Source organism: Bombus impatiens, unplaced genomic scaffold (genome assembly GCF_000188095.3).
Source record: "Bombus impatiens unplaced genomic scaffold, BIMP_2.2 scf_0033, whole genome shotgun sequence".
Lineage (NCBI taxonomy): Eukaryota > Metazoa > Arthropoda > Insecta > Hymenoptera > Apidae > Bombus > Bombus impatiens.
In genome coordinates this window covers 1,663,141-1,684,401 of record NT_176452.1, presented here as the reverse complement: position 1 = coordinate 1,684,401, position 21,261 = coordinate 1,663,141, and the positions used below count along the sequence as shown (strand labels likewise).

Below are 21,261 nucleotides of genomic sequence, written 5' to 3'. Positions count from 1 at the left end.
GATTCTACGGAAAAAAAGAAGTCGAAAATATAGAATAAAATTTCTTTTTTCTTTTTTTTAATTTTCCCATCGAGACAACGATCCACAGTGAGATCCGTTATAACGAGACGTGATAAGGTGCACGCGTACCGAGCCAAAATTCAAAGTCGATTTTCTCGAAAACAAAGCCTCGAACGAAAAATTTTTATTCTATATTTTCGACTTCTTTTTTCGCGTAGAATCACCCCCTTTCCGCTTGTACCATCAATTACCAACCACCCTATATAAAATATTCAAAGTATAGAAGCCGTTATAGTATTTAAAAGATGGAACGCACCTCTATTTAGATTTTGTTTAGTTATGTTTATAAAAATATGAAATGGCGTAAATTCTGTTTTAAGATTTCATTACTTTCTTGAGATTGAAACTCATCTTTAAGGAAAATATCAACTGCGATTTAATCTTCTTCCGAGATTAATCAACGCTTTCTTTGTATATATGGTCAACGTGAAAAGGAGATACGCTTGTTTCGTTTACGATGGTTCCTTCGTATCATATTCTCTTCGAGGATTCGTTTACCGCAAAGTTAATAGTTTACGTAGAAATGAATAGCTCGATGGCAACAAAGAAATTTCTATAGGCATGAGTCACGTAACGAATCAATATTGCAAATAAGTTCATGACGTTTGTCGTTAGCTAGTCAGTGTTTATACCCCTTTCTTAGTAAAGGAAACAGTAAGATGAGAATCAAATCTTAAACATAATCTTTTATATCTTTCTTTCTTTTTTATATCTACGATTAAAACCACGATTGCGAAGTACCGTGAAAGGACGTTGCCAGTTATTACGATTGGCCTTTTATTAGCGATTCTTATCACAAAGATTGTAAACGTTGAAGCAACGGTAAGATATCGTTCTTTTATCGCGTATATTATTTGATACAGTACCGGCTGCTACTAATTATCATTGAAAATAATAACAAAATTACCTGAATATAACATTACGATTACTATAAGATTAAACTCAGTATAATTTATTGAAATACACATCCCCGTATACGAAAATTGATACGTTAAAACATACTTTAAAATATCATCATCAAATTACACTTACTGCAAAATGAATTAAAATGTTTACTGAAGACAACTATGTAATCGTGCGAATCCGCTTCATTAAAATCTTATAGTCTTGAACATAATTTTTAATGTATGATCTCCGATCATTACGTGTGGCCACCTTTTTCACAGAAACACATCGTTCCACGTGTACAGCAGTAACGTGTGTTTCTTTCCTTTATGGACACGTAGATGCTTCAACGTTAGACCTGTTTCTCTACAATCGAAAGGAGACCGCAAGAACACAGTTTATACACAGTTTACGTATACAGTTTAATCGATATCGTGGAAGTAACGTTACACTGTGACACGGTGTTCGGTCATGATAAATTTCACAGTTAACGTAAAGGCGTTCAAATGATTTCGATTGCATACAAGAATGTGCAAATGTTTCCAGTTTCATAGATCTTATACGTATACATAGAGATTATACGTATATACCAAAAGCTACGATGCCTACAGGCACGGTGGAGACGTGCGATTAGCCACAGCGTCACCGTCGCGCCAATTTGTCGTTACATTTTAGAATAGCGTGGATTTCTACGAAGCAGTTCACGCGGAACGCGATTCCCATTTTTAACTGGAAAAACGGCAAATTAGTGCAAAATTACGCGGAAAATTAGTCGCGCAAACGTGACGGCAATCGCGGCGATGATTTTTTATTTTTCGGATTTTTTATTGACCGATCAAATTGAAGAATTAAAAAGATTAGAGATCGTTCCTCGATCTCATTCTGTTTTGACGGTTACTATCACATAGTTTCCTCTTTGAATGATTGAATAATTAATAACATTATATATTATTCCACGGTGGTGTATTTAATTTAACGATTAAAGATTGCAAAATTTGATTAAAATATTTAATTAAAAAAAAATAAAGCTACTGAATATTTATTTCACATAATTTTGTTTAACGATGAAATATTTTTTGTTAAGTAAAATCATATCTATCGTTTGTCAAAATAAATCTCTGTCTGAACAATTCATTTCTTGTAGTTTTTATAATCATATACGTTTAATAACAAGTTTGAACTATGTATATATCTTTTCTGGAATTAGACTGGCAGTTCTTCGTTAAGCTATTGAAATTTCTATACATGTACGTTAATAATTAATAGAAGTATAAACTCATATATGAATAATTCATTCTATATGTACAAGCATATATGTATATCGTGTACGATCTGTGTCTATGTGATCGAGTTAAAACATTTATGAATAAATCAAACACTGTACAATAGTAATGTAGTAACATACAAAACTTTAGCTAAGATCAGATATTATAAAATATTGGTATTTAAGAAAGGAAAAATTGTTTTCATATCACAATCGTTAATAACAATTTTCATACTTTCATCGTTCATTAAATAAAGTTTAAAAATTGCTAAAAAAATTATCGTATTTAACATTTTTCTATTAGAATCTCTCTTTAATATATTTCTGTTTAATTATTATACCTATATTTTTACTCGCTGATACATTTTTATTTCGTTTATCAACTAAGATCCTAGCAGTGTTTGCGTTTGAATGAAAAGAATCCCAATGGTGCCTGATAAATTACTAAAATTAGAAAAGATTTTCGAAAAATATAAAGAAAACAAGAGTGGTTAACATGTATACGATCATTATACTCGTTCGTTTTCTTCCGAAGCGGAAACCAAGAGATAAAGGAAATTTCATAAAAGGAAGAGACAAATAGGTGCTGGAGACCTTTTAACCTAATGAAGACATTGCTTTGTAATCGTTAATATTTAAATTAAATGTACATAAGCGCAGCTGCACGTGATGTTATAAATTGCCACGCAATATTACGTAGCACATGCAATGTAAAAATTGAACGTTACGACATCGTGTAGACAGATAATTTTTGTAAGAGCATGTTCTTCACAGTATGTCATCACTTGCTAAATATAATACATTTTGCAAAATAATATTACAGTTAACGTAAGGTTAACAGGTAATTAACAAAGAAAAGTGTAAAGAACAGAAGGAAGATTTAAATTGACATTAAAATTGATCGGAATCTATGAAAATTGCTTTTGCAATAAGCAATCGTTGTATTAGGTTGGCAACTAAATGATTGCGGATTTTGTCATTACCACCTAATGATAAAATCCGCAATACTTAGTTGCCAACCCAATACAAAAGGTTACTAAAAAGTTTTAATTGAACATCAAAACGGCTAACGAATAAACCGATCATTCTCCAAACTTATAGTACTTAGTTTATAATTTCAACCGATAATAATCTAGTTTAACGATCGACTTCAAGTTATTTAACGAAAAATTTGGTCGCAGATCAACAAAATGGATCGCAGGTGTTCGAGGAAGCTGATGCTCGAAGCGCGGGGAAATGGCGAGGAGAGGCTGGCCTCTTGTCAACACCCCCAAGCGGATATTTTCCACAACAGAACGTTGGTGCAGTTAAATTCGAAGTTCCAAAAGTGCCTGTCATATTTGTGCTTGGTTCGTATCATATACGATTCAGTTGAAAAATAAGAGCAAAGTATTTGAATTGCTTTCTCGCGCCTTGCGTACATAATTCTCGGATGAAGTTAAAAATAAGAATCTGAATTAACTTTCGGATTAGGACGACTCTTTTTAATGCAAAGTTTAATGTAAAAAATTTTTTTTACGTTTTAACAAATTTTGACATAAGAAAGTTTCTGTTAATTTGATTATTATCGTAAAATGCTATCAGCGTTTTAGCTGTTATTCGAGCAAAATACCATATTTATCTATACTGCGAAATGGTGTTTTATCATTCTTTCTATATCATGATACAACTTTCGATCTTTAGGTGGACCTGGTAGTGGAAAGGTGACACATTGTGATAATTTGATGCAAGAGAAAAAGGGTATAACGCATATCAATATGATGGATCTCCTTCAACAATACGCTCTTGGAAATGGTATGGAGACACGTTATTTGTAAAATGGATCATTAAGTGAGAAATTACGGATAATTACTATACACATAAATTAATAAATATTAGTGATGTAACAATTACTAAATAAAATTGATAATGAATATATTGTTATAATGATTTTATTGCTAATGAAAGCCCGTAAGATAGATGAAAACAGAATTTTGAGAATATTAATATATTATTATATTAATATTTTTTATTTATTATATCCTATATATAAATATCCTATTTGTTGATATATTATTTTTACGATAGATATGCAAGATTTCGGACAACTTAGCAGTAAAACAGTTGCGGAGGTTCTTATGCTGGAAATCAAGATGTCTCCAGGTTCTAAAGTCTTTCTTGTTAGTGGTTATCCACGTAATATGCGCGACGTAGTAGAATATGCTGAAAAAGTAAGTATTTTTATATAGATATATTTTGATTCGAAAACGCCTCTTCTAACGACAGAGAAGAATAATCCGGATCAAATTCTTAAATGAGATATGTAAACAAAACATATATTGAAGCATGCACGAAGCAGATAAAGGACAAAAATCGATCACCAAATTAGGACATTCTCTTCGATTGATCCTTTCATAATATTTCTGAACTCCCGTTTGTAGAAAAGAAATCGATTTCCTTTGAGAATCATGTTTGAATGTTACAATTAATCGCGTCATAAGTTTTATAGAACAGCTTTTGCGACACTTCGTTAAAACTGTTACATTAAGAAAGGAAAAACGATCCTTTGTGTTATAAAGCGGTCCAAAAATAATTGCTACATTTACAGATTAAAATTGTAAACGGCGTGATTCTCGTGTCCTGGAGACAGGAGATTCTCGAAAGACAAATCGATTTTGGTGCACAACTTGGACAAGTAGTGATCGAGCTAGCAAGAATGGAACTTTATAATTTTTATAGAAACGTTATGCCCGTCGCAGAATATTTCGATCAAAGTGGAATGTTGCTAGAGGTAAGCAAGCGAATATTTCTACATATTTTTTGAAACTTGATGCTGATCTCATTTCCTGAACGCGTGATAATCGTTAAAGCATTGTCTAATTATCGCTTATGGTAATTACAGATAAACGGAGAAAGAAATCCGAGCGAGGTTTACGTCGATTTTCGTGAAGCGGTTTTCAAAATTCTCGGCTTGTCAAACGATGAAATACAAGGAAAAAATGCTTCTCAACCGTTAAAAACAGAAGTAAGTTTCCATGTTTCGAACCGGTGATATATATTTATTCTTCGGCTTACGATCTCTTTTGCTAAACGCTTGATAAATTCGTCTGTGAAAATGTTAATATTCAAGCTGTCCAACGTAGAATATTGAAATTACAGGTAGAAGTCGAGAGGAGGAAAGAATCTATTCCAAAATCATCATCTCCTATGGAAGAAGTGTTGGCTCAGCTAACGCAAATACCTGTCGAGGTGAATGTGAAACCCGTAAAAACCGCGATCAAGTCTAGAAAAGGATTACCCGCGTTCATCTGGGTTATAGGTAAGAAAAAATACACCTTACAAAATTGTTCCTTGAATTATTCTAAATCCAATCGTAATATTTTTTTAGCCTTAACAAATTTCTTAAGTTTGCCAAATTGTTGTTAATTTAATCGGTCAAATGAAAGAATGGTTTTTTGGTATGCGTGATTTCTTTCTACTTGTTTGAACACGTAAGATTTGAGCATAAAGGTTCCAGGAGCATAGGCATATAGAGCTTGAAAATAAAAACTTACTAAAACTAATTATATCAGAGCTACGTTAACAAACGAATTAGATCGAAGAAATTTAATAAAACGTTACAAGCACTTAAGATTGGTATTTTTATTTTACTAGGTGGCCCAGGAAGCAACAAAGAAAATTTATGCACTCAGGCTGTTCGCAATATGCCAGGCTGGGTCCAAGTTAGCATCGGTGGTTTGCTTAGAGCGATGGCATCGTCAAATACTATTGTCAACGATGCTATCGTCTCTGGAGAAACGGTGCCACAAGACATCGTCATGCAAGTAGTAGAGCAGCAGATTATGCTAAATCGCGACACGGATGGCATAGTAATAGATGGCTATCCGAGGGACTTGAATCAAGTGCAAGAATTTGAGAATAAGGTAATTTACAATGGCCCATATATACATACAGTTTGATAATAAATGCACAACGGTGTACACAATAGATCTTTTCTCATGTTTTTACAATGTTATCCAAGTTTAACGAACATATCCAATATTATTTCTCAACTTTTTAGTTTGGCCAGCAGCCACCGTTAGTATTATTAGACTGCTCGAAACTACAACTTGGCAGAGGAAGGATAGATGATAACGTATCTGCATTTAGAAAGAGGCTGGAACTCTTTCGCGAAGTATCTTTACCTATGTTAAAAACCCTGGACAACGAAAATCGCTTAACGATTGTAAGTGTAATCCGAAATTCTTCCTCTCTTGTGATTCAGACAATATAATACTACAATACCAATAATACAATAAAAATTTGGTATTAGATAGGTATAAAGAAATATAATTTTATATAAAATTAATATTAAATTAATCAAGATAGTACGAGTGTAGTAATACTAAAATGTGAAATCGTTTTCAATACAGATTGATGGCGACACGGACGTACCAAGCGTGCAACAAGAATTCGCGGCCGCACTTTATCAATTAATGACGCAAACGCGTCGCAAAGAAGAGAATGATCTGCATAATCCTGAACCACAGATGGTACAAGAAAATGGAAACAATGAGAAATTAAATACAGTTGTTCTTAATAATAGGGATCAATCGATCATATCAAACGGTGTTTCTAAGCAGATGACCGATGGTAAATTAAATGGCGAGCAAGCAGTTAATGCTACGAAAAATATGAATGGAATACGCAGCATACAGGGTAACCAATATTCTCTCTCTTTCTCTCTCTCTCTCTTATTTTACTTTACTTATACCTAAGTACATATGTATAATATATACACTGCAAATGTTTATACGTTTATATAATATTTAATTCCATTTTTAATTACGTTTACAAAAATATGAAGTTATAGAAACATTCGCAGTTTGATAATAAATAAGTTAAATTTTAATGGAACATAATTACTAAAAACAAAGGGCAAGAATAAGATTTAATCAAAATTTCCACTGACAGGTGCAGTACGAATCGCAAATGGATTAAAGAATAACGCCAGACAGGTTCAAAAAAACGGTGCTGCTCGTATGCAAAACGGTATTGCGAATGGTACCGCACACATGTTGCAAAATGGTGTTGCACATCTGGCCAACGGAATTATATCAAGTAATAACAAAGTTGCACCGGCAGTACAAAATTATTTGCCGAACAACACCAAAGATGCAGTGAGGAAGATGTACAACGAGGTCGAAGGTTACCAACAGAATTTACACATGTAGTTAAAAACACGTGTAAGATCGTCGTTCGAACGAAAAATTAAAAAGGAGAAAAGAATATTTTTAATATTGTTCTATCTTTTTATAAATTTAATCGATCACGTTAATGATCACGAAATTAAACGAACATTCGAAGTTCCTCTCTGATAAAACATACATACATATATAAGCAGTATACTATACGTATTATAATAATACTATATGAAGATTTTTCGGCGTTACCTGATAAACTGGAAAAGTATAATTTACTAGAGAAGATAAGAAGAAGTTATTATATGAAGTTTTTGTTTATGAACGCTTCGCCATGATAGAAGAAAGATTTCAATGCCATAGATAAGTTTCAATAAATGTGTAAACATTACATTACAAGAGTCTTTAAACGAAATTCAGAACTCGCTAATTAAGAGTCCATTAAGCGGGATCGTTTTAAAACAGAAAAACATAATGTAAAATAGCAATGAAAAATCGTTGCTTGATTCATGTTGTGTTCAATATGAAGTTATAATTTTCCAACAAAACAGTTTTAACTCAATTTCGTACTATATTTTTTACTTATTTTCAATAATCCCAGTTTGTCGGGAAAATCCGGGAACAGCCCACTTACGTAATAATACATTCGCATCGTGCCTTAAGACCATTACGACTTACATAGGATTAAACGATGAATTTAAGAGGAAAGCCAAACGCAAAATTAGATACGCAAATGTATACATATAGACTAAGATACTCGTATTCAAATATCGAGGTTTCGAGACTAAATAGTTGTATACGATACGTTTAAGTGTAATATGAAATACGTATGTTTTTCTTTCTTGTTTTTCTTATTCTTTTTTACCTGAACGTTACAGACAGTAAGTACTTACATCAAGCGAGACTGATAACGAAGTAAAGTATTTAATATCGTTCGTTTCTAATAAAACGCTATTATAAAAATAAGATTTTTTATGGAACTCTAGAAAACAGATATTTCAAGAGTGTAAATGAAAATTTAACTCTAATGAAAATTGAACCAAATTATGCAAATTTAATAACTACGAATCAGTAGCTGGTACGTTGAACTCTTATCAAAAGAAATTAAATGGCTCTTGATACAAGCACATATTACGTAGAAAAAGAATTTAGTTTCGGACTTTTGAATGGAATATTATCCGTGTTTCTATTACTCTAAACGGTACTCATACTAAGCACGATAAGATATCAATAAGTTAAGTCTAATTAAAGAACATTTAATAATTGTATATTCTAATAAAATATTAAAATAATCGTTTTTTTCACCTAGTTTGAATAGCTTCTTTAATTATTTCTTGATAATTTATTTCCATGTCTAATATTTACAAATAAAATTTCTTTAACATTATTATTTACCATTATTTATTTACGCGAATTTCTGTTCTATATTAATTCATTTTCCTTCTATATACTTTCAGTCGTATTCTACATAAATGGAAAATGTCTCAATGAAAAATCAATCATTTTTTTCGTTTCATTTATACAGGGTGGTTGGTAACTGATGGTACACGCGAAAAATGGGTGATTCTACGCGAAAAAAGAAGTCGAAAATATAGAATAAATTTCTTTTTTTTTTTTTTAATTGTTCCATCGAGACAACGATCTACAGTAAGATCCGTTATAACGAGACGCGATAAAGTGCACGCGTACCGATTTCAAAGTCGATTTTCTCGAAAACAAAGCCTCGAACAAAAAATTTTTATTCTATATTTTCGACTTCTTTTTTCACGTAGAATCACCCCCTTTCCGCTTGTACCATCAGTTACCAACCACCCTGTATAATATTGGACTGATTTATGTACGAGACTGGAATACGTACAAAAAAAAATGAATGAAGCAATTTTAAATTGTTCTTCATTATTGAAATTATTTTCTTTCATAAAAGAATAAAACTAAAATCTTCAAATCACTCCTGATTATTAAATAAATAATTAAATAGTCTAGTTTTTACATTCTAATATTTCATATCACAGGGATTTATACATTACACGTAATAAAACATTAGATACCTCACTAAAAATGTGCTTATTGGCCTTATTAAAGTAAAATCTTCTTTTATGCGTGCGTTTTAAAGTATTTGCGTTACGAATTATGATATAGAGATATTGGTCCAAATATTAAAAAATTATGCAGGTAGTAAATACGTAAGGTAATGCAATTAAAAAGTATGTATACAGAAATATGATATGACAAATCGTGACAAATTTTGATATGAAAAATAACTGTAAATAAACAATGACTTTTTAAATGCATGCAGAAAGTAGATCTACTTAAATCAGGTGACAAACTGTTTTCTACACGAAGTACAAAAAACATTTCGAAAAGATTCATATGTATATTGAAACAGTTGTAGTTAACCACAACTCTTTAGGATAAATTTAGAAATACTTACATCGATGCTGGTGTCCCGTGAGGTATTCAACACACTTCTTTCACGAGTTTAACAGATCACTATAGATAAAAAATATCATGTATAGTATATGTTTATTTCGTTTCATTAGTTAATCGTATCACAGATAGTGATCATAAACGTACTTACAGGACACAACTCAAATGCATCCTTCTTCTTTTCCTCTTATTTTCATTGAAAATTTAGAATCCAAGACACCAGCAATGTTTGTACAAAAACTTGTGGAACATCCTGTAAAAAACAATATCATAAGAACAATAGTACGAAAAATAGAAATTACTTAATGTCTTGAACTTATAGCTTTATCAAATTTTATTTAAAAATTGTCGGATAAAATATCATTGCTGTAACATACCGTGCAATTAAATGCATTGTAAAAACCTTACAATTAAATAACATAATTTATAAATATACATATAAATCTAAGCAAAGTTTCATATAATATACAACTGAGTCCGCAGGCGGATTTATATAAATTGTATAAATCAATATAGATTAACGTTAAAATCATCTTCTATTCAGAATATTTAAATTATAATTTATATTATTTATTATATGAAACAGATTTTTATGTTTTGCCTTACCTTTACGATTTGATTTTATTGGAATTTTTTCGAGACAAAGCACATCGATTCGTACTACAAACACTCACATTCAGCATTCGTTTCTATACATATGAGTTGTAATTTTTAATTGATATTAAATTAATATGATAATATTTTATAAATAACAATGTAATTGTCTTTTTTTCAGCAATAAAGTATAAAAATATAAAAGTTGTATAATGTTCTATATTATTTAGATTATTTATATATATATATATATATCGATGTTTTTTTAGACAAATATTAAGATAATAAACAAATGCACTGAAATTTTACACAATATCGTTATCGTATTATTTATTCCACGTACCATAACTAAACTAACTAAACTAAATTGAGTGCGAATTTTACTCTACATCATCATTTATCTATTTCATAAAGAAACACTGTATGAATTAAATCTCTTGAATAATAAAAAATTTATTTAATCGTACGTTTATAAAATAATATGAATTTCCGCACGTTTGAACAAAATGTATAAAGAACGAATAACTTACGAAATTTTTTGAATACTTGCATTGGTCATATCAAATCCTTCTTTATGATTGGTTGACAATTTACTTACAATTTACTTACTAAAATAAATAACGCGATTTTTAAAAAAAGAATCATGTAAAATATAATACATAAGTAATACTGTCGAAAGAAAAAAATTATAAAAATGAAATTTAAAAGGCTTAGTTATAATAAATTTTACCACTTTAGTTAAAATTATTCAAATATAATACTTTTAATGTAATTTTAATATTTATTGACAATTTTACTATACATGTATGTAACGAAGCTTATTAATTTATTCATGTAATTATTAATGTAATACATACATAGCGGTGTATATCCGAACCTTTTATTTATAAATTTCTACTCCCAAAATTAAACATATTTATAACAGGATATTTTTAATTAAATAGACATATGTTTAAAATAAGTCTATTTTCTTCCGTGTATACATATCATATTGGCTTGAAATCGTGATAGTGCATTAAGCATTATAAATATTTCATTTGGGTTTCCATTTAATGGAAGTTGAATATCTACATATGTATATTTTGGTATATTTCGAAGACAGTATGTATTCTTAAAATTTATTCATAATCCACTAACCTATATAGCAAGTAATGTATGTTACTATAAATGTTTAATCCTTTTCAATAATAGTTGGTCAAATACGCATGCGACATATACTTTTGAACACATTTCCTTATGACAGAAAATTATTATAAATATATTCCTGTCCTACCAGTAACAACAATAAAATGCCTCATGTAACTTATCGTATATTTTATACATTATTCATCTGATAATTTATTTTAACATTTTTTTTCCTTTTTATATTATTTTCTTCATGTTGAATTTGCTCAAGTATCGTCTCTCATTGTGTAAACGCTAAATATTCTTCAAAATTTATGCAATGGAAGTAAAATAAAATTAGTTAGCGCCGAATATTTGCTTCTAATTTAATCTCTCACTAATATCATACATCCTTTATATCATTTTTTTCCTATTAAACATTACATAAAAATATTTGACACTAATGATGTTATCAAGGTAAGTATACCCTGATTTTATTATATTTTTTAAAATACGTAATTTAAATTTAAAAGAAGCATTTTGTAATCTTAAAATAAATCATAAATGATAAAATATGAAAATCGGAAATATTCGATTCAGATTGAGTACAGAAATTACATGTGATATAATCAAGTTACATAATATGCTCCTATTTCTTTTAATGCATGCTAATTAACATTGCGTATGATATAGTATATTATTTATCATATATGAACATAAATTACTAAAAGTGTACTTAATTATAAACAATCACAATAAACGGAAATCACAATAAACAATAACTTTATAATACGCACTATATAAATACAATAATTTACATACGTCTAGAAGTGGATTTAAACTGAATTTATTTGGCAAACGCAACACTAAAATCATCAAAGATTTAAAAAATCGGTACCTGGTTAAATATTTCTAGAGTCTTGTATACTTAATAAATAAATTAATTAAAAAATGGGAATGTAGGGAGAGATAATGGTCGAGTAATTTGACAGTTTCGATTAAGAAATAAATGCTTATTTGATTAAAAATACATGATATGGATTGAAGAGGGAAAGAAGTTCAAAATGTCTATAAAAATGAGGAAGTCATTGATACATCTGATTCTGATTAAAACAATTTTGAATAGAGTAAAATCTGATATAAACATTATCGAAATAATCAGAATATTATATATTTACAATTTTGTAATTTTGAACAAAAACTACATTATACACACTAAAATATACTAGTACATCTGATCAGTAATAGTCTCTGCCATATATCATTCAGATTTAGCTACAAAAATATAGAAGGTACAAAAAATTATGTTTGGAAGTTTTGGAATCAAGAATATTATATGGGAGTAGATACCATATATATATAAATATAAATATCGAATGAAACGATTACGAAGTAAATTCAAATGTATGTATGTATACATGTATATGTACAAATAATTTCGCAGAAAAAATAAACGAAGTAATCCATATACTTATATTTCCATATATATTTTCTTTATTCAAGGTAGGATAAAATAATAAAAAGAAAAGTTACATAATCTATCTTTTTGTTTCCTCTTTTTCATGTTAAATGTAATAATACACCGAAGTCGAACAATGTCTTTCTTTTTAAATTACATATATATTTAATTTTTTATATAAATTAATTCTTGCATCCATCAAATATCAATTTTGAAGAAAAATCTATCCAAAATAATCTTTTTTGCAAAATATTGCAAATTTCATTCACAAAATAAAAGATTGACTCATATAAAATATATATATAATGCTGTTTTTCTAGAAAAAATGAAGTGCAATATTATTGGATTTAGATCAATTCATAATTTATAGATTAATTTTTTATCCTAAATAATAAACAAATGGAGGATTGTTCTAACTATATAACTTATCCCACATATATATGTATACAATACATGAATAAATGAAAATAAAGCTAGTTATGACTCGTCCACCTTCTATAACTTATGAATGATTCGTCTTAAAGTCTTAGGATATTTTGATTTTGGAAGTGTTATTTTAGTTCAAAATATTACACTTCATCAATTTAAAATGTAAAATTTAAATAGATAACTACATCCAAAATCAACTAACGTAAGATTATTTTTTTCTCACCAATTTCATTCTTTATGAACATTATGACACACAATAGACAAGTAGGAGCACAAGAAATCAAGCCTATGAATACTAACAGAATATAATTTCTATAGCAGTCTTTAACTTTGGCATTATTTCAAATAAAAAACTGAAATAATGTAACTTTTATATATATAATAATGGTTTAGTAAATAATGTGTTAATATCACTAATGCTCTATTGATATCGAAGTCCACAACTGAAACTAAATTAAAAATTATGTATGAAAAGGAAAAAATGACCTAACTACTTCACCTATATGTCAGCGCAAATAATATAAGCAATTTACAGTATCATAAATTGAAGATGATAAAATATTAGAATATTAGTAGGACTAAATAATAAGTGCTTCAAACAATGCATATTCATAGGCTCAATTATTGAATATTTTACCAAGTCAACATTCATCACCATTCATACCAGAAAATGAATTCTTTTGCCAATTAATGTTGTGAATTTAAACATTACTATCTGGTCTATTGGTAAAACTCATTGGTTGAGCATTTTCAACAAGTGTAGCTTGCATACTTGATGAAGGAACCTCGATATTCGTCGCTGCTGATCTCATTTCACGAAGTGGTGCCCTAAAAATTCATAAATTATTAATTTATTTATTTAATTATTATTTATTACTGTCGTTATATGTATATACAAAATATAAATTTTGTATTATAGAACACATACCTATAAAGACGCTTTAATAATATAAAATTTTACGTTATAGCAAAAATTTCAATATTATTTTAAACATTTTATAATTATATCTAAAAAGAACCTATACTATTCTTAAAGAATAGTATTTAACAAAGAAGTATTAAGGGATGGTATTTAAAATTGAAAATAATGTGCTGAAATCCAAATGTATATAAAATTATAGGTAAAAGAAGCTAGCAATATCATGCAACTCATTAATATAAGTGATACACTATATCTCAAAAATATAAGAACAAAGCAAACATGTGTTTCCAATGCAAGAAATCCAAAGCTAAATATGTATTTTCCAAAGCTATGTGTGTTATTTTCGTAGTATTAAAAGAACGTTTGTGTATAGGTAAATAATTGTTTAAAATTATGAACTAATATTCTTAAGCTTAAGCATACACACATATAAGCCTTTCATTGCAGCATAATTAATTTATGAGTTTTAACTTACATAGAATAAAAATAATATATGTATTATTAAATCAAATAATTCAATTTTTTCAAGTAAATTAGCGAAAAAACCATTGCACACAGAAATGGCAATTTCATTGTAATGTATTAGATAAATTAAACTCATATTGTCAAATATATTAATCATAATTATAACATTAAAATCTAGCCATAAATCTAAAAATGTAATGTGGTATCTAAAAATGTGGTATCTAGAAAACTACAAGTGTAAAAATGACATTAAATTTTATTTATTATTGCCTGGTTAGAGAAGTGGTGCAATGAATGTTTGATGATTTATGTAGGCCTCCAGACATCAGGATCTTCCACGAGAGTTGTATGGTGATCTGTAGTAGGAGGTACAGTACCCTGTGGGGAACTCACACCCGACGTCATTCCTGCTGGGTCGGGCCTGGTTCCTCTGTTATGATTAGTGTATTAGTAACGAAAAATTAAGTATTACATACGACAAATATTATATACTTTACTATTATATTTTAATAGTACATAGCTTGTAACGTATGTTAAATAAAAGGAAAATGATACATTTTGTGTTGCTTTGTATGAATGATATATACTTTATGGAACTTCATAATATGAAATGGAAATTATGTTAGTTAATTTATGTATTATAAAAAGTACCCAAAAACCATAGCAACAAATTCAAACATAAATATAAACAAATATGAGATAATGTAACAAAATTAGTCTTCCACCCACAAGCAAATAACATGTGCACACATGATAACAACACACCATACAATTTATTTCCTTAACTGAATAAAATAATCGTATAAGAAATTATACTAATTTTTTAGAATTGAAACAAAGCAATATACTTATTAGTATAAATTGTTTATACCTATACAAGTGTATCTGTATGATATATGTAATTTTAATATGAATGATATATCTCCTAAAATAATAAATTAAACAGATGTAACTTACTTTCGCCCAAGTGACATTAGTCCATATATTACACCTGTCGCAAATATTAGACCACTGCCAAATAAGCTACTCATTCCAAAACAAAGGAGGACTGAAGGAATTGCCATTCTAAAAATAAAACAATACATTATGTCTAAACAGTAGCAATATAAATTAATATTAAAGGAAAGAAAAACAATATAACAATAACATAGTTAATTTTCTATCTCCCAGCCATAAAAGAAACTCGGTTAAAAATTTTCTCTATTACGATGCATTCTCATTTAATTATCTATGCACATCACTAGAGAAAAAAATATAGATTTATAACTTAAATATTTCATTAAAAATATAATTTAAACTTACATACAATATCCAGCTGCTCTATTCCAATATGGTCTCTTTTCCACCCAATCACTTAAGTTTTGTACATAATCAATAAATAGACAGCAACATGGTGCTTCTATTGTTGCAACTATAAAACCAGCCACCATTTGCCACATACCACTTATTAGGCAATCTACCGAACCCATCAGAATTGATAAACAATTCCATCCTCCAAGAATAATTGCAACTATAACAAATTCACAAAAATCATAAATAGCTATTGTGTCCATAATATAAAGATAAGTAATAAAAATGTTTATAGTGATAACAATAGATGATTTAAGATGTCTAAGTTCTATATAATTAGTTGTAAGTATAGAAAAATCACAAACCATAAATGCATATTGTATGTTAATACTGTATATGTCTATATAAAACATGAATTATTATATACATTTTTATGTAAATTCTAAAAAATATAAGAAGTTTACTGTAAAAGAAAGTAATGACAGTAAGTTAATTCCACTAATGATGTATATCTCACAATTAATTCCATTAATGATGTATATCTCACAATACATGTTATGTTACAAAACATACTTATACTACCCACGGTGCCGAGTCCTCGTCCAGCATACTTCATCCACCAAGGTACATCGTCCTTGGCAACAGGGTCCTGTCCTGGTCTTTGCATAATCGACGATATTTTCTCAGCGAACGACTAAAAAGTCAATAAACTATCAATATAAAAAAAACATAACATATGTCCAAATAATTGTAGTCTCAGTAATTGAAAATACATTTACCATTTTTATCGTTCTAGTCTCCCCTTCTTCACCAGCTGACAGGACCAAACGAGACTGACAGTACTATAAGGATGTTGATGCACGGAAAATCGACCCGTGAGTTTCTTAATTATGTGGGCAGAGGCGCTTATATCTGTCAACGATTTTGTACGTAGTTCTCACGTGAACTTCTTTATAGTTAAGCTGCGACGGTCATATAAACAGGTCTAGAGTCTGAACTACGATCATATCTAGACACTCGCTAGGGAAAACCACCCCTCTTTTGAGTTGTGAAAAGTCAACATGGAAGACAACAAAGTTCTCGTTCTGCGAGATAGACAGAGATGAGTAGAGTATCTCTGTCCCTATTTGAGACATTTATGGCACCTCACGCATGTATAGAACGAGAACCTTCCTGTCTTCCATATTAATTTTTCATGATTCAATTTTAGAATATTCCCTAGGCTTGGGGTATAGTGTATGGATATCGAGAGATCTGTTTATATGATCGTGGTTTAAGCGCTGTTTGTATTACCAACTTACAAAATAAAATATAACCTCTACGGCAAATTTCTACCAATCAATATGAAATAAATATTCATAATATCAAGCGGATATTTTTATTATTTTTAAATATAAAATTCATTTTTACTAATATAAATGTATTTTCTAAAATTGTGAATTTTTCCTAACGATTTGTTTGAAACCGATTTTGTCGAATTTATTTATAATCTTGAAGAACGAAATACATTAAATAGATAGTATTATTTTATATTGAATATTAAAATAACAATACATAATTATATTAGAATAATATTACATACTCGTTCTTTTATTTATCACAAAATTAAAAATTTATGTTAATGAATTAACTGAAATTTGAATATAAAATATGAGAAATATTTGTACTTAGAATAATTATCTTCTTTGTAGTTTACAGAAAGAATACTTAATTATCGCATTAACAAACATGAATCATATTAATTATAATTATTAAATAACTTCTTTATTAAAATCAAATCATGTTGTATACTCAGTAAAATCATCCATATAAATACGTTTGTTCGATCTTGGTGATAAATCATCAGTTGTTCTATCTGGATTATTGTTTGTTTCTTGCAACACACGATTCCTAAGTCGTTTAATATGTCGTAAACGTTCTAACCAGTTAGAAGCATATGGATTGTGACTATTTTGTTCCAATGATGATGAAACCATTGAAGCAAGCTAGGACAGAGAAGAGAAACTATAAATTTCATTGTAATATAATTTAAGAGAAAGCTATAATAAAACAAATACGGTATTAAACTAATGTTGATTTAATTTTTTTTATATATCGGAAAGACATTGAATAGTATACGAATAGTACAATATAATTACAATTAGTATATTTTTTTATAAAACTTACATTGGCATGAAGAGCTAACTGTCGAGATAAAATAGCTAAATTTTGATCAGAAATAATTTTTGGTTCACTGTGTCGAATATGTTTAACTAATTCTTCTTTTACTTGAACTGTAACTTGATTAGTACCATGATCTAGGGGCTGAATTACAACACATGCATAATTGAACTGTCCCTAAGAAAGCAACACAAATATTAGTACATATCATACTTTACAATGAGATACTATAATAAAACATACCTTTACAGTTTGTATATTATATGGTTCTCCAGATTCATTATAAACAACAGTAACATAATTATTTCCAATATGTTGTTTTTTAGATGTACATTTCGGATCACTTAATTTTGTTGGCATCAACGTAGCAACATGAAATGCCACCTGATAAAATTATATAAAATTACATTATCAAAAATATAAAATAACAAAAATTATAGAAATTTATTTCAACCTGTGTAACATCGTCTTGCCAAATATATGCAAAGTTTCCGTTTTCACCATTACGATCTAAACCTCCCAAAAACACACTTTCATCAACGTCCTTCAATCGGACTAACGTTCCTAATCGTTGTAAAAATTCTGTATATCGAAGTGATCCATGTTGATTAGCTAAAATTTCAGTTTCATTAGAAGCTTGCCCTGGACCAACATAAAGAACCCCAATTTTATGGGTTTCATATGGTTGTATTCTATCTAAATTTGTCACTGCTCTTTGTACAGCCGTTGTCTGTGGAACCAATAAAGGTTTTTCTGAAGGCGAACCAAAATGTGCTGTATGATACAGTTGCAAAAACACAAAACTGTAATTTATAATTTAAATATAAATTTTACATTAGAACACAAAGATAATTACCGAATATTTGTATTTAAAAGTATTGTATCATTACCTCGGATTGATACTAGTTTTAGGTGTTTCTTTTACTCGTGGCGAGTTTCCTCTACGAATATTATCCCATTCTCCACGGGACTTTTTTACGGGGCTCATTACAGAAATTGTATGACCTCTATCACGAAAAGGTAATGGCAAAGGAGGTAACATAGAAGGATCAGGTTTCTCATCCTTTTGCTACAGACAGATATGTGTATATGTCCTTTTAAAACAGAGTATTTAAGAATAAATATAATCAACGATACCTTATCAGCTAAATGATTGCGTCCAATAGGTGGTTTACTATCTGATCCTAATGGCATTTGTTTTTGACCAGAGTCAAGACTAGATAAACGAGGATAAATTTGTGTAGGTGATTGTGGAGGCTTTGCAACAGATGACTGAATTTGTGTTGTGCGTCCCTGTACTCCCAAAAAGTTTCCTTGAACCTGTAAAAATAGACGAAAGGTTTTTGTAATTAAGACATATTGCAAACTTTATTTACTTGAATACATAAACTGGAAGTGGCTTTTCATGCCCGAGAGGCTAAAAAAATAATACTATACCTGTATGGTAGTAGGTGATGGAGGAACAGTATTGCTAGTAGTCGTAATAATTTGAGTGACTTGTGTTGCACCTGGATAAGAACGTTGAGATCGTAATGCAGTCGGATGATCTGATGCATTTTCTGATGGAGGTGTTGTACCCATGCCAAACATCTCTTCTGGTATAGCTTCACAACTAACTCTGCATAAATATATCTTTATTATTATATTTACAAAGCTAATGAAGTTATTATTAAAATCTATTAAAATAATAGAATACACTATTATTTGTTAAACAAATAATACCTCATATCTTTTGCATATGTAGTTTTTGCAGGTTTTTTTAGTTCTGCATCAAGTTTGACTTCTATATCTGTAGATAAAAGATCTCGGTCTACTTGTTGCAAATTGCTTAGTTTTTCTTTATTCAAGAATGGATTTTTCCAATTAGCACTCATTTCAGGACTAGAATTTGATCTGCGTACGGGATTTCGAGAACGACGTAAATCTACCAATAATTTTTACTTTTTAATATACCCATTTTATTATTTGTTTATTACGACAATTAAAGTATAATAAGGCTTAATCATACCATCTTCACCATCCTCTAAACTCTCTAAACTATCGCGTGAACTTTGCCTTGAAGGACTCGGCCGAGCTGGTGAACCAGGTATTGCGATTGGACCTGATGATACAGAAGATATCACAGATTTCATAATATTATGATCACATCGTATTTGATCCATACTTTTATCTGCAGTGTCCTATAGAAAGAGAGAAAGAATTGTACATTTTTTTACATAATTTTTAAATAATATATTTTGAAACTACCTCTGCTTCATCTCCAGAACACTCTGATGTAGATTCTTGCTGCTTTTGCAACAAATCTTGATTTGGCCTATATAAAGCCATTATATCATACACAGGAAAGTCTACATTTGTTTCAAATTGCATAGAGTTCTGAATCCTCATTATCCAAGACATATCACCTGTAGGTCTACGTACATATATCTCAGCCCAACCCTGACACCAACACGCACAGAGCACATGTTCTTCTTGTTTCTCACTATTAAGTATTTGTTCTAATTTTGATGATTCTGCTTGATCTTTTTCCATTTTTTCTGAAGAATGGTCTTTTTTTGTTAAATCTAAATCTTCCGATGCTTTCTTTGATTCTTCTGTTGGAGAATTTGCAGCTGTGTTTGCAGTAGAGCTCCCATGACCTCCAGAAGACTGCCTAGACAATTTGTCCTCTTTTGCTGTCTATTATATATTATCATTTTATATTTTAGAACAATTTGTAACTAATAGCAAAATAATTATGTAAATAATATCAATAATACATATTAACAATACCTCTGTACTCGATGCTCGTCTTAAAGTTGATTGAGATGTTTTCGAATGTTCAGGAGATTGAGGACCAGGTTTACATACAACCCAACAATTATCACAAAGTCCATTTCGCATTGCTTTATTGCTACAACCACTTGTTGTTACTGTAATAAGTTTGTTACCAAGTAGCCATGTCATTGATTGGCCCTCTTTAAGTAGAAAATCGGCAGCTGCTAGTCTAATAAAGACAAGTTATACTTATTTATATATATATATATATATATATATATATATA

At 29.5% G+C, this 21,261-nt stretch overlaps 3 protein-coding genes across 5 annotated transcripts in view; 1 reads left to right on the top strand and 2 right to left on the bottom strand.

Moving 5' to 3' along the window:
- LOC100747309 (adenylate kinase isoenzyme 5) overlaps positions 1–8,665 on the top strand; it is a 13,776-nt gene extending 5,111 nt beyond the window's left edge. The window contains exons 2-11 of one of the 2 annotated variants that reach the window (XM_012388088.3): positions 3,391–3,558; positions 3,893–4,003; positions 4,277–4,419; positions 4,797–4,979; positions 5,091–5,213; positions 5,348–5,507; positions 5,843–6,111; positions 6,249–6,413; positions 6,601–6,886; positions 7,142–8,665. In XM_012388088.3, the coding sequence (XP_012243511.1) occupies positions 3,391–3,558; positions 3,893–4,003; positions 4,277–4,419; positions 4,797–4,979; positions 5,091–5,213; positions 5,348–5,507; positions 5,843–6,111; positions 6,249–6,413; positions 6,601–6,886; positions 7,142–7,401 (1,868 nt within the window). In that variant the 3' untranslated portion in view covers positions 7,402–8,665. The remainder of the gene's footprint in view (positions 1–3,390; positions 3,559–3,892; positions 4,004–4,276; positions 4,420–4,796; positions 4,980–5,090; positions 5,214–5,347; positions 5,508–5,842; positions 6,112–6,248; positions 6,414–6,600; positions 6,887–7,141) is intronic. The other variant, XM_012388077.3, reaches the window with a different exon arrangement.
- A 4,612-nt stretch (positions 8,666–13,277) lies between these two features.
- Positions 13,278–17,075, bottom strand: LOC100747118 (calcium channel flower). 2 transcript variants are annotated; one of them, XM_003484979.4, is made up of 6 exons: positions 16,838–17,073; positions 16,632–16,752; positions 16,071–16,278; positions 15,726–15,833; positions 15,039–15,198; positions 14,076–14,209 (listed from the first exon to the last, which is right to left on the bottom strand). In XM_003484979.4, exons 1-5 carry the CDS (start codon positions 16,838–16,840, stop codon positions 15,075–15,077), a joined length of 564 nt encoding a protein of 187 aa, XP_003485027.1. In that variant the 5' UTR covers positions 16,841–17,073; the 3' UTR covers positions 14,076–14,209; positions 15,039–15,074. The 2 variants fall into 2 exon arrangements, with proteins under 2 accessions (XP_003485028.1, XP_003485027.1); XM_003484980.4 differs by lacking the exon at positions 15,039–15,198 and having other exon boundaries at positions 13,278–14,209; positions 16,838–17,075.
- Positions 17,076–17,800: 725 nt separating this feature from the next.
- The window catches only part of LOC100750180 (tuberin), a 9,208-nt gene continuing 5,747 nt past the window's right edge, over positions 17,801–21,261 (bottom strand). Inside the window, exons 19-29 of the mRNA XM_012387779.3 lie at positions 20,991–21,204; positions 20,466–20,897; positions 20,227–20,398; positions 19,941–20,142; positions 19,656–19,836; positions 19,356–19,538; positions 19,109–19,287; positions 18,673–19,021; positions 18,462–18,602; positions 18,225–18,395; positions 17,801–18,043 (exon numbers count right to left, since the gene is read on the bottom strand). Coding sequence (XP_012243202.1) covers positions 17,837–18,043; positions 18,225–18,395; positions 18,462–18,602; positions 18,673–19,021; positions 19,109–19,287; positions 19,356–19,538; positions 19,656–19,836; positions 19,941–20,142; positions 20,227–20,398; positions 20,466–20,897; positions 20,991–21,204 — 2,431 coding nt within the window. The 3' untranslated portion in view covers positions 17,801–17,836. The remainder of the gene's footprint in view (positions 18,044–18,224; positions 18,396–18,461; positions 18,603–18,672; positions 19,022–19,108; positions 19,288–19,355; positions 19,539–19,655; positions 19,837–19,940; positions 20,143–20,226; positions 20,399–20,465; positions 20,898–20,990; positions 21,205–21,261) is intronic.